Source organism: Bombina bombina, chromosome 6 (genome assembly GCF_027579735.1).
Source record: "Bombina bombina isolate aBomBom1 chromosome 6, aBomBom1.pri, whole genome shotgun sequence".
Taxonomy (NCBI): domain Eukaryota; kingdom Metazoa; phylum Chordata; class Amphibia; order Anura; family Bombinatoridae; genus Bombina; species Bombina bombina.
This window is the reverse complement of record NC_069504.1, coordinates 984,497,896-984,510,321: the sequence shown is the minus strand read 5'-3', so window position 1 is coordinate 984,510,321 and position 12,426 is coordinate 984,497,896. Positions and strand designations below refer to the sequence as shown.

Genomic DNA, 12,426 nt, shown 5'->3' with positions numbered 1-12,426 from the left:
TATACATGCATTAGCAAAAATGTTTCTAATAAAAACTATAGCTGTTTCAAAAATGTATTTAAGTATGCACCATGCACCAGCATTTTAAACATAGCACTTGTTCAGAGAGCCTAAGGTGCTTGTATCATCTGGTAATGACTCAATTTGTTAACTGCTGGCATGATACAAGCCCCTCTGGCACTCTGGTAAGCTGCAGTATTTAAAATGCTGGTGCACTGAGAATATCTAACTATTCTTCACATGCACGTGCAGAGAAAAATGTTAACACTAAACCAGTGATATCTTTTTCTAGAAGCAATTTATCCAATACATGTATATTTCAAATATGTTTATATTCAAATATGTAATTCATCTATGTGCATTTAAATTTTGACCGGAATGTCCCTTTAACTACATTACATATTTAAGGATGAAGACAAATGCCTCATCTAGGGCTATATTTTGGTTTACAACAGAATTCTATGGTTGAGGAAAATATAATTGTTTCTTCCCTACAAGCTCCCTAGAATGTGTTTACTTACTGATCTTTAGTTGACTGTGAGGGTGCTTAACTCGCTACTAAACATTAGAAGCTCCGTCTGCAGGTATATTTTCATAACAAGATGTTACTACAGTGCTTCCGGAGCTTTGTTCTTTCAAGTAATTATTAAATCATATCCATTATGTCTTAAAAATATATTCTTTGAAAATAAATCTAAATCCTTTGCGCCATTCTCTCCAGAGTGCTCTTTTTAAAAAATTGAACAGTTTTTGTAGGTTTGTGCATAAGTCTTAATTAAATATTTTTAATGTTAACAGTAATTTTTTATTGAAACTCCTTTTGATAATAACATAACATTTAGATTCTGGAGATGATTTTCGTAGTGTTTATCTAATATCGAATATCGTATAGTACAGCAAACAAACATTCAAAAAATGAATTCCCCTGAATATTCGTTCAGAAATATTCTGAGGAACGTAATTTTTTGGTGCTGTACCAATTAGCAATTTACAGCTCTAAATAGATGGAAAAGCATACCCAAACTACAATATTGTAAAGAATGATACCTTTGTTCGGGCTGGAAGAAGCCAAACATCGACATCACTGAAATAAGGATTATGGTTCAAAAATACCATTTAAGTGGTATGATATACTCTTTGAGTATATGAGCTTGAGGGTCACTTGGTTGCTAGTTGAATCGCAAAGGAGATAGTCTTGTATGGGGCCAAGGGGCGCTAGAAGATTTTGCGGTGGTGTTGTGAGTAGCATTTTTAGATGTTAGGAGGAGTTATGCTGTTGGAGAGATTGTGTTCAATCATCTTTTAGAAGCTGAGGGAGTTGTGTATGCACATGTGGGGGATGCTTTTGCTCCTGAGTGGAGTTCTGGTAGAGGGATTAATGTTATGAGGACCAGCACAATTAGGGTTAATACACTTGTCATTTCCAGGCAGTACAGGGTTAATTGTAATGAGGGTGAAGATTATATTGTGATTATTGCTGTAGTAATATCTTCATTAGGTTTACTGGTTACCGTTATACTAAAGAACTCATTTTTATGGTTCAGTTGTTATTTAACCCTTAAAGGGACATAAACATACAGAAAAATGTTGTACTGTATTATAGCATTGCTATTGCACTATTGCTTGCATATAACTATGTGTTTAACTCCCGCAAAGGTGTTAAACTGATACTTAAAGTCAGCTCAAGAGCAGTCATACCCTTCTTGAAGCAAGCTGAGGCATTCAGGCATTGACACCAATCACCAGCTAGCTTCCATTAGTGCAACAAAGAATACCAAGAGAACAAAGTATATTTAATAACAGAAGTAAATTGAAAAGTATCTCAAAACTGCAATATCTATCAGAACATTCAAGTTTAATTTTGAGATTCATGTCTTTTTATGTGGCAAGTGGATTTTCCATATCTTCTATATTTGTTTCAGTTGTCTCATTCTAATTATTAAATATTATTTTACTTCAAATCTCAAAGCCTTTAGTGCAGCCAGCCATTTTCACAGGGTAAGCCAACATAATTTTGTCACCATGAAAATCCCAGATGCATTTGATCTTATTTACATATGTTCACTAGGGATCCTGTGTGGCTTAGGACCGGATGATGAAAAACTCTCCAGCATGGAGAGAAATCTCACAAAATTTTTTTTTTTTAGCATTATATGGCAATGCACATCTTTCCTTCACATCTAGAAGTCTGCATAGTGAGATAAACAACATTCAAGCTAACAATTGTGTTTCTAATATTGGTTGAGTCCCCTCACAGTATTGACAAGATTTGTTAGATAATCTTGCCAGAGAACTTTAAATTATCAGGCCCTATGTGTATATGCTACCCAATTACAGCCAGGTTGTAGAATTATATTACAGAGAAAAAAACAACAAGTTTATGAAATATATAATTTATTGCCTTGTCTTCACTCCAAAAGTGGCATTCCATTGCTTATCTGGTGTAACTCAAAGGTCTCACAGATTTTATTGTAGACATCTTCCTATTGAGCTACTGCAGTCCTCACTGTTTTTTGTTGTTTTATTTCACTTAATAAAATAGCTCCAGAATGAATATGAGGACATACTATAAGCACTTCATGTCTATGATTGGAAGACTGTGCCTCACTCTTACTGATATTATAATCATTGAAGAACCCATCATCTGGTCTTACATTTCTCTGCGCCTCTTATTAAGCCCTTTTATCTTGATGGCTCTGGTACATTCATATCATAAGTTTAAAATTATTTATTTTTAATGGACAGACACTATAACAACATATTCAAGCATGACACTAAAGATGGGAGAAAATTAATTTATACCAAACCCCATTAACTTGTTAAGTTGGTAAAGTTGGGACTACAATGAATGTTAAAAATCATTCAGCCTTCTTCTCGAAGGTCCTAAGAACAAGGACCACTAGTTAAGAAGTGAAATCTAAAGTCTATCCTGAGCAATCCTCAGAAGGTACATAATGAAACAGGGGGTCATCCAAGCACAGGGACATAAAACACATTCACAAATTGTGACATTATCCTAACAGAACATCCACAAATACAACTCTCCATGTAGTCCCATAGCAGGAATTATTAGATGGTACATCTTAATCTAGGGCCTCTGTTTGAAGGGGCCTGGCTGGACACTAGAACAAATATCATTATGTCTTGTGTCAAGGAAGCATGTTTAAACTCCGGAGGGAGAAAAGCCTCCATCTCACTCAGTTTCATCTTCATCACTTTTTAATATCACATCATGGACTCCTCGTCTATCTCTTTGTCCACTTCAATAGCTGTGTTTTCATAACTTGTGATTCCTCCATATTTGCGCATGTGAACCATCAAAGGTTTGGGAGACTGGCTACCGGCCAACGTATTTACATACAGGCCTGTCCTGTTTTCTTCCATTGAAGGACCCCAGTCGATAGCTGGCCTGCTGGCTTGCCTTATTCTCTGTTGAAAGGTTAGTGATAGAAGAAAAATGATTAATCAAAACCAAACATCCTTCCTTCCAAGGATATTGAAACTGAGCATGCACGCTGACCACCAGTACAACATTATAGGGAAAAAAATACTTTTGTTTTATGAATAATTTCAAAATATAGCAATAACAATGTAAGTATATTATAATGCAATGCTTGATATGATTGCATATATTTTTTTGTTTAATCTCTTTTTAAATATTATATACCAAAGTGGCAAAATGGCATGTAGGATCTATATTCAAGTAGAACGGAGAGATATAATTTGCTGCAATCTTTGTGAATTTGGTGAACTCACTAAGAATTGGTTAAATTATTAAATACAACCAATGTGACTAATTAATTAACCTCAGAAAAAAAAGCCAAATTAATTGCGAATTCTTCAATGTGTAATCTTACTTAAAACTAGAATTTACACCTTGCTGCATTTGTAATGCAAAACGGCATAGAGAGTCCATTACATTTAGCTAACACTAAGGGGTAGATTTAGCAAAGGTCAAGCGGACATGATTCGCATACGCTGTCGGCAATTAACATTGCACAAGCATTTCTGGTAAAATGCTTGTGCAATGCCGCCTCCTGCTCACTGGCGGCCAAATGGCTACTAGCAGGTGCCGTCAATCATCCCGACCGCTGCCTCTTAACTTCCGTTTCTGGTGGACCAGAAACAACGGGGTGTCGATGCAGCATTCGCTGCTTAAAAAATCAACCCCTAAGGGTACTTTAAAAATTCTGGACCTTTAAGTTTCCAGTTTATTTGTATAGATTTGATAGGACAGCCTGCTATTGATCTGTCTGGTTGAATACTGGACACCTGGCACCCAAGCTCCCACATGTTGTATATTTATCCATCATCTCTATTTCATTAACATTTGTTTTCTGATGAAAACCGTGCTAATAACCTCATGGAAGGAAATAGTCAAGTGACATGGTATGGTGGGTAATAATAAATTAGACAGTATATGGTAACTACTTCTTATTTATGATAAAAAAAAGAAAAAGTCAAGTGACATGATATGGGAACTAACTATAAATTAGTTAGTATACGGTAACTACTTACAGTATATATCAGCGAAATAGCAATGTTTTCTTCCACAATTCACAGTGACCATATCAGGTTTATCAAGTTTATAGGGAGGTATAGTAGAGCGCTGGATACAGTGAATACCAAACACCTTACAGATAGAAAAGATCCATCGTTCTTTTCAAGATTATAGAACTGGTGAGATGATAGGGGTAAGGGCGCTAAGGGAAGTTGAAGCTATCCTAGTAAAATCAATAGTGTGATAATTACACTAGAAATCTAGATTGTGACAATAAAATATACTCAAAATATCCTTAAGTGACAAATCTACTTTACGTGATCACACTAATAATATAGTGAGTGGATAAGGATAATGTAAGTGTAGCGAGTGAAAATAAATAGTGTGTAATCTAAATGATCACAACAATGAATATTTAAAAAGTGTTATAAAGTGACAAATAAAAATATATTGGTGAAAAATAAGAGCTATATTTATTAAAATACCAATGTCTTCAAACAAACAAATAACAAATGGTAAGATAAAATGTTCTAAATTAGGGGATGTCTCCCCAAACATAACGAATAAAAATACAATAGACTATTAAGGCCTATAAAATCAAAGTTACTATCAGCCTAGCGCACGTATTAGCAAAAAATGAGTGTACACCTTGGTATCAAACCTAAAAACAGATATACAATAAAAATTAGAGTATCTTAATAGATGGCGGGGAGCTCCGCTCTAAAAATGTAAGATATAAAATATCCAGAGGGCAAAAAAAGGACAATGAATAGTGTTTGTTAACACAGTTCCAGAATAGAAAATAAAGCCGTAAATACAGTTTGTTGTGACTTTGGAGGATATTGTGCCTAAATGGCACGTAGCATTCTGATTTTAGGTTTGATACCAAGGTGTACACTCATTTTTTGCTAATACGTGGCCATAAGCCTTGAAATATCTGTTATATATTCATACGCTAGGCTGATAGTAACTTTGATTTTATAGGCCTTAATAGTCTATTGTATTTTTATTTGTTATATTTGGGGAGACATCCCCTAATTTAGAACATTTTATTTTACCATTTGTTATTTGTTTGTTTGAAGACATTGGGATTTTAATAAATATAGCTCTTATTTTTCACCAATATATTTTTATTTGTCACTTTATAACACTTTTTAAATATTCATTGTTGTGATCATTTAGATTATACACTATTTATTTTCACTCGCTACACTTACATCATCCTTATCCACTCACTATATTATTAGTGTGATCACGTAAAGTAGATTTGTCACTTAAGGATATTTTTAGTATATTTGATTGTCACAATCGAGATTTCTAGTGCAATTATCACACTATTTATTTTACTAGGATACCTTCAGCTTCCCTTAGCGCCCTTACCCCTATCATCTCACCAGTTCTATATCAGGTTTATCAAGCAGCCTATGAAGTTTATTTCCCTTTTTTTTGTGTTTTAGACAATACATTTGGGAGTGCTACACAGGTGGCCACAAAGCCAAATTTTCATACAGAGCAAACATTTTAAACAACTTTCCATTTCACTTCTTATCAATTTTGCTTCATTCTCTTCATATCCTATGTTGAAGGAGCAACAATGCACTACTGGGAGCTAGCTGAACACATTGGTAAGCCAATGACAAAATGGATATATGAGCAGCCACTAATCAGCAGCTAGCCCTTGGCTCCTGAGCCTACCTAGTATGTATGATTTTCAACAAAAGATATCTTGAGATACTAAACAAATTAAATAATAGTAGTAAATTGGAAAGTTGTTTAAAAATTGTAATCCTCTATCTGAATTATGAAGGAAACATTTTGGGCTTCCTGTCCCTTTAAGGGTAAGAAAGTGCTCAACCTTACTGTAAATATTTCACATTTCAATGTTCTGCACATAGCAGAATATGTTTTATGTATTTTTAAATAGCTATTCCTATATATATATATATACCTGTGTGTGTGTATATATTTATATATATATATATATATATATATATATATATACTGTATATATAGATATAAATTGTACGAAAATACTATTATATATATATATATAGATATATATATACACACAGTATATATATATATATATATATATATATATATGAGTATATAAATAAATAGAACAAATTCTTCTATGTGAAGAACATTTTAATGTGAAATATTCATATTTTCATGTCAGGTTAGTGCACATGAGAATATGCGATTGGGTCTGCGTGCAAGTAGGGTTTTTTCCACTTTTTTTACGCCAATGACTTCTATGGGGAGTACGTGAACGTAATATTCCAAGTTCGGCTTTTTGAGCTTGTCGGGTTAGCGCGCAAGCGAAAACAGTTTAGTTTCAACTCATAATACAAGCGCAACCAAACAACTGTTAAATAGCAATTCACTCGTAATCTGGCCATAGTAAGCTTGGATCAGCAATGCAAAAATGACATGCACAAACTATAGCATTTATTTGTTGCATAAGAATATTTATATAGCAAAAATGGAAAATATGAAAGAAAGCTTTTGTGCAGTTTTTATAGCATTTTGTGAGGGACAATTACTGTTTGTGCAGTAAGTTAGTGAACTGCTGGCATCACCTTGCAGTAATATGCATTAGACGTGAACACAAAAGCAAGTGCATACAGCTGGATCAAGTTATAGACTTATCACCAGCACTAGTGGGAACACAATTACCTAGGATTGGAATAGGTGTTTAAGCATTGGCTTGGTCATGTTGATTGATCCAATGGTGCACAGATATTTTGTACAGAGTACATTTCCTGCAGCACTCATGGGAAATAAACCATGTGCAATAAAATTACAAGATTATTAGAAAAATAAGGAAGTTCTACTTTATGGTAGAGTAAAGCTTTGCATGTGTCCACTTCCCTTTCGTCTCCATCCCTTGGGTGGTTCACATGCATAAGTTTAACTGTTAAGTTGTTTTCAGGTAAGTTTCTTTTTCCTAAACTGATTTCTTTAGCAGCTTATCTTCTCCCTGATACATGACTGCAGAAGTTTGAAACAATAACAAACTGATGAGGATGATGATGTGTTTTGTTACTGTATGTTATATTGTAGACAAGTTCCTGTAAAACCTGCTACAGTTTTTTATTTTTAGACTGGAAGTAATTTCCAAAATGTTGTATTCTGGATAATTATATGGATTACTTTTTCTCTTTGACAAGTCGTAGTCTTGCTGTAGACATTTCAAGAGGAAATCTACAAACAGCATAACTCCAGGGCAAATCAGTGATATCATATATCCCTTCTGATTTATATATTAAACTTATTGCTACCATAGGCTAAAATCCCATTGTAAAGACAATGCAAGAGATGGACAAATAAATGTGTTTATAGATTAAATTGTTAAAGAAACACTGGCATTCACATATCTATGATTGTGAACAAAATAGCATTCTTCTCTGATAGCCTTTGAAGAGAAATGCTTTGTACACTGAACATGAGGTGGCTAATATAATGACTCAGAATCAAATGACTTGTGAACAACTGTAATTGTAATGAAAACATCTCTGTAGATGGGAAGAAGGTGTAACATTATTGTGCATTATACTCTGTCTTCAGTGGAGGAAGTGCAGGAATAATTCACACTGCAAGTCACACTTTTGTTATGATTCATAAAAAAAAAAAGGCAGAAGGCTTGCTTCATGTGTGGTTGCCATACCAACGGACTGCATAGACCAGCATGTGGAAATATAATGTGATCTCTTAATGGGGGATGGAGAGATACAGATGGAAGGAAATGAACTTGTTTCAATAGCTAATAAATTATCACAACTAGTGATGTTGCGAATAGTTTGCCGGCGAATAGTTCCCGGCGAACATAGCATGTTCGTGTTCGCCGCAGCGGGCGAACATATGCGATGTCCGATCCGCCCCCTATTCGTCATCATTGAGTAATACTTTGACCCTTTACCTCACAGTCAGAAGACACATTCCAGCCAATCAGCAGCAGACCCTCCCTCCCAGACCCTCCTAACTCCTGGACAGCATCCATTTTAGATTCATTTGGAAGCTGCATTCTTAGTGAGAGGAGGGACAGTGTAGCTGCTGCTGATTTAATAGGGAAATTGATAGCTAGGCTAGTGTATTCAGTGTCCACTACAGTCCTGAAGGACTCATCTGATCTCTGCTGTAAGGACAGCACCTCAAAAAGCCCTTTTTAGGGCTAGAACATGTCTGCTTTTTTTTTTTCCTGTGTAATCTAATTGCAGTTGCCTGCCTGCCAGCGTGTGTGTCAGGCTCACAGCGTATACTGTGTAGGGATGGGCGAATGTTTCGCAACATTCGAAAAACGGCACGAATTTTAACACATTCGTTCATTCAAATCGAATTTCGAATGTTTACATAACATTCTAACATTCGATTTTCGAATATTCGGTTTCGAATTTTACGATTACATTCGAAAAAATTTGAATTCGAAAAATTCGAATTTAGATTGTAATAGTATTTCTAATGCTTTTTCTTTAAATGTAATATTCGAATTATGCAATATTCTAATTCGAATTCGAAAAATTCAAATTTAGATTGTAATAGTATTTCTAATGCTTTTTCTTTAAATGTAATATTCGAATTATGCAATACGTGTATTCGAATTCGAAAAATTCGAATTTAGATTGTAATAGTATTTCTAATGCTTTTTCTTTAAATGTAATATTCGAATTATGCAATATTCGAATTCGAAAAATTTGAATTTAGATTGTAATAGTATTTCTAATGCTTTTTCTTTAAATGTATTATTCGAATTATGCAATATTCGAATTCGAAAAATTCGAATTTAGATTGTAATAGTATTTCTAATGCTTTTTCTTTAAATGTAATATTCGAATTATGCAATACGTGTATTCGAATTCGAAAAATTCGAATTTAGATTGTAATAGTATTTCTAATACTTTTTCTTTAAATGTAATATTCGAATTATGCAATATTCGAATTCGAAAAATTCGAATTTAGATTGTAATAGTATTTCTAATGCTTTTTCTTTAAATGTAATATTCGAATTATGCAATACGTGTATTCGAATTCGAAAAATTCGAATTTAGATTGTAATAGTATTTCTAATGCTTTTTCTTTAAATATAATATTCGAATTATGCAATACGTGTATTCGAATTCGAAAAATTCGAATTTAGATTGTAATAGTATTTCTAATGCTTTTAAATGTAATATTCGAGTTATGCAATACGTGTATTCGAATTCGAAAAATTTGAATTTAGATTGTAATAGTATTTCTAATGCTTTTTCTTTAAATGTAATATTCGAATTATGCAATACGTGTATTCGAATTCGAAAAATTCGAATTTAGATTGTAATAGTATTTCTAATGCTTTTTCTTTAAATATAATATTCGAATTATGCAATACGTGTATTCGAATTTGAAAAATTCGAATTTAGATTGTAATAGTATTTCTAATGCTTTTAAATGTAATATTCGAATTATGCAATATTCGAATTCGAAAAATTCGAATTTATATTCGAATTCGAAAAATTCGAATTTATATTCGAATTCGAAAAATTCGAATTTATATTCGAATTCGAAAAATTCGAATTTATATTCGAATTCGAAAAATTCGAATTTCGAATGTAGACATTCGATATAATTATAAACATTCGAATTCGAAAGTGACATTCGAAAACTGTAAATAACATTCGATTTTCGAATTTTTAAGAATATTCGTTCTTATCGACATTCGAATTTAGAATTCGAATTTCGGTAATAACATTCGTTCTAGATTCGAAATTTGAAAATTTGCACATTCGCCCATCCCTAATACTGTGCCCACTTGCCCAGTGCCACCACTCATATCTGGTGTAACAGTAGTGTAGATTTAAAAAAAAAAAAACTTTTTTGACTGTGTTAAATAATAGCAGTCAGTTTCCTTCACACGTGTGCGTTTCAGTGCCTGCCTGCCTGCCAGGGCACAGTGTCACCCCAGTGCAACTCATATCTGGTGTAACAGTAGTGTAGATTTTAAAAAAAACCCACTTTTTTGACTGTGTTAAATAATAGCAGTCAGTTTCCTTCACACGTGTGCGTTTCAGTGCCTGCCTGCCAGGGCACAGTGTCACCACAGTGCAACTCATATCTGGTGTAACAGCAGTGTAGATTTAAAAAAAAAAAAAAAAACTTTTTTGACTGTGTTAAATAATAGCAGTCAGTTTCCTTCACACGTGTGCGTTTCAGAGCCTGCCTGCCAGGGCACAGTGTCACCCCAGTGCAACTCATATCTGGTGTAACAGTAGTGTAGATTTAAAAAAAACAACACATTTTTGACTGTGTTAAATAATAGCAGTCAGTTTCTTTCACACATGTGCGTTTCAGGGCCTGCCTGCCTGCCAGGGCACAGTGTCACCCCAGTGCAACTCCTATCTGGTGTAACAGTAGTGTAGATTTAAAAAAAAAAAAAATCACTTTTTTGACTGTGTTAAATAATAGCAGTCATTTTCCTTCACACGTGTGCGTTTCAGTGCCTGCCTGCCAGGGCACAGTGTCACGCCAGTGCAACTCATATCTGGTGTAACAGTAGTGTAGATTTAAAAACAACAAAACTTTTTTGACTGTGCTAAATAATAGCAGTCAGTTTCCTTCACACGTGTGCGTTTCAGGGCCTGCCTGCCAGGGCACAGTGTCACCCCAGTGCATCTCATATCTGGGGTAACAGTAGTGTAGATTTAAAAAAAAAAAAAAACTTTTTTGACTGTGTTAAATAATAGCAGTCATTTTCCTTCACACGTGTGCGTTTCAGTGCCTGCCTGCCAGGGCACAGTGTCACCCCAGTGCAACTCATATCTGGTGTAACAGTAGTGTAGATTTAAAAACAACAACACTTTTTTGACTGTGTTAAATAATAGCAGTCAGTTTCCTTCACACGTGTGCGTTTCAGGGCCTGCCTGCCAGGGCACAGTGTCACCCCAGTGACACTGGGGTGACACTACCTGATCGATACAACATCATACCTGATGTTTTAAAGCATGTTATTCCAAACAATTTAGGAATGTTAGGTGATTTATGCCCTTTATGGCTTAAAACCAGACTCTGCATCAACTATGTCATTTTCCATGGGAGTTTTGCCATGGATCCCCCTCCGGCATGCCACAGTCCAGGTGTTAGTCCCCTTGAAACAACTTTTCCATCACTATTGTGGCCAGAAAGAGTCCTTGTGGGTTTTAAAATTTGCCTGCCCATTTAAGTCAATGGGGGTTCTCCCGGTTCGCAAACTTTTGGGGAAGTTCGCGTTCGCTGTTTGCGAACCCAAATTTTTAGGTTCGCGACATCATTAATCACAACATTTACCTGAAAACATAGATCCATATTTACTAAAAGTTATAGCTCAAATGAATATCTATTTAATTTTATCTATCTATCTATCGATCTATCTATCTACTTATGCAGAGCATAAGCATGGCAAGATAATTTTATATGTAAACATAAAGGGGAAACTCAGAAAAAAGTATCTCCCATATTATATGCCCAATTGTTATATGCACAAATACACCACTAAGCTTGTAATGAAACTAAACATTTTAAAATAAATCTGATAGTCCCATTTATGAAGCAGCAAAAGAATAATGTTTCTAGCCAGGGAACCTGTCTGCATGTATTCAGGGCCATTGAGGTGGCGTTCACTGCATGCATTTATAACTGCACAAGTACAAACTTGTACAGTTCCCAATGCTATTGTGCAACCATACCAGAACAAGAATGCATATCAAGTGCTCTAAAGCTGCTTTTTGAAACTTCATAAATTTGGGACCCAACAACCTGATAATTTTCAAGTGTTGTTAGAAATTTTAAAACCATATGTAGAATGTAATGAACTGAAGAGCAGCCACTCTTTTTTAATTTCATGCACGCAATTTGTAAAATCATGATCACATTTTAGGGGCTCCTGGAAGCGGTGCAAAGCTGGCTGGAGGGAG

At 34.6% G+C, this 12,426-nt stretch overlaps 1 protein-coding gene across 1 annotated transcript in view; it reads right to left on the bottom strand.

The window, feature by feature from the left end:
* Nucleotides 1-3,225: 3,225 nt before the first annotated feature.
* The window catches only part of SLC6A7 (solute carrier family 6 member 7), a 251,730-nt gene continuing 242,529 nt past the window's right edge, over nt 3,226-12,426 (bottom strand). Inside the window, exon 16 of the mRNA XM_053716191.1 lies at nt 3,226-3,429. Within this exon, the coding sequence (XP_053572166.1) occupies nt 3,226-3,429 (204 nt within the window). The remainder of the gene's footprint in view (nt 3,430-12,426) is intronic.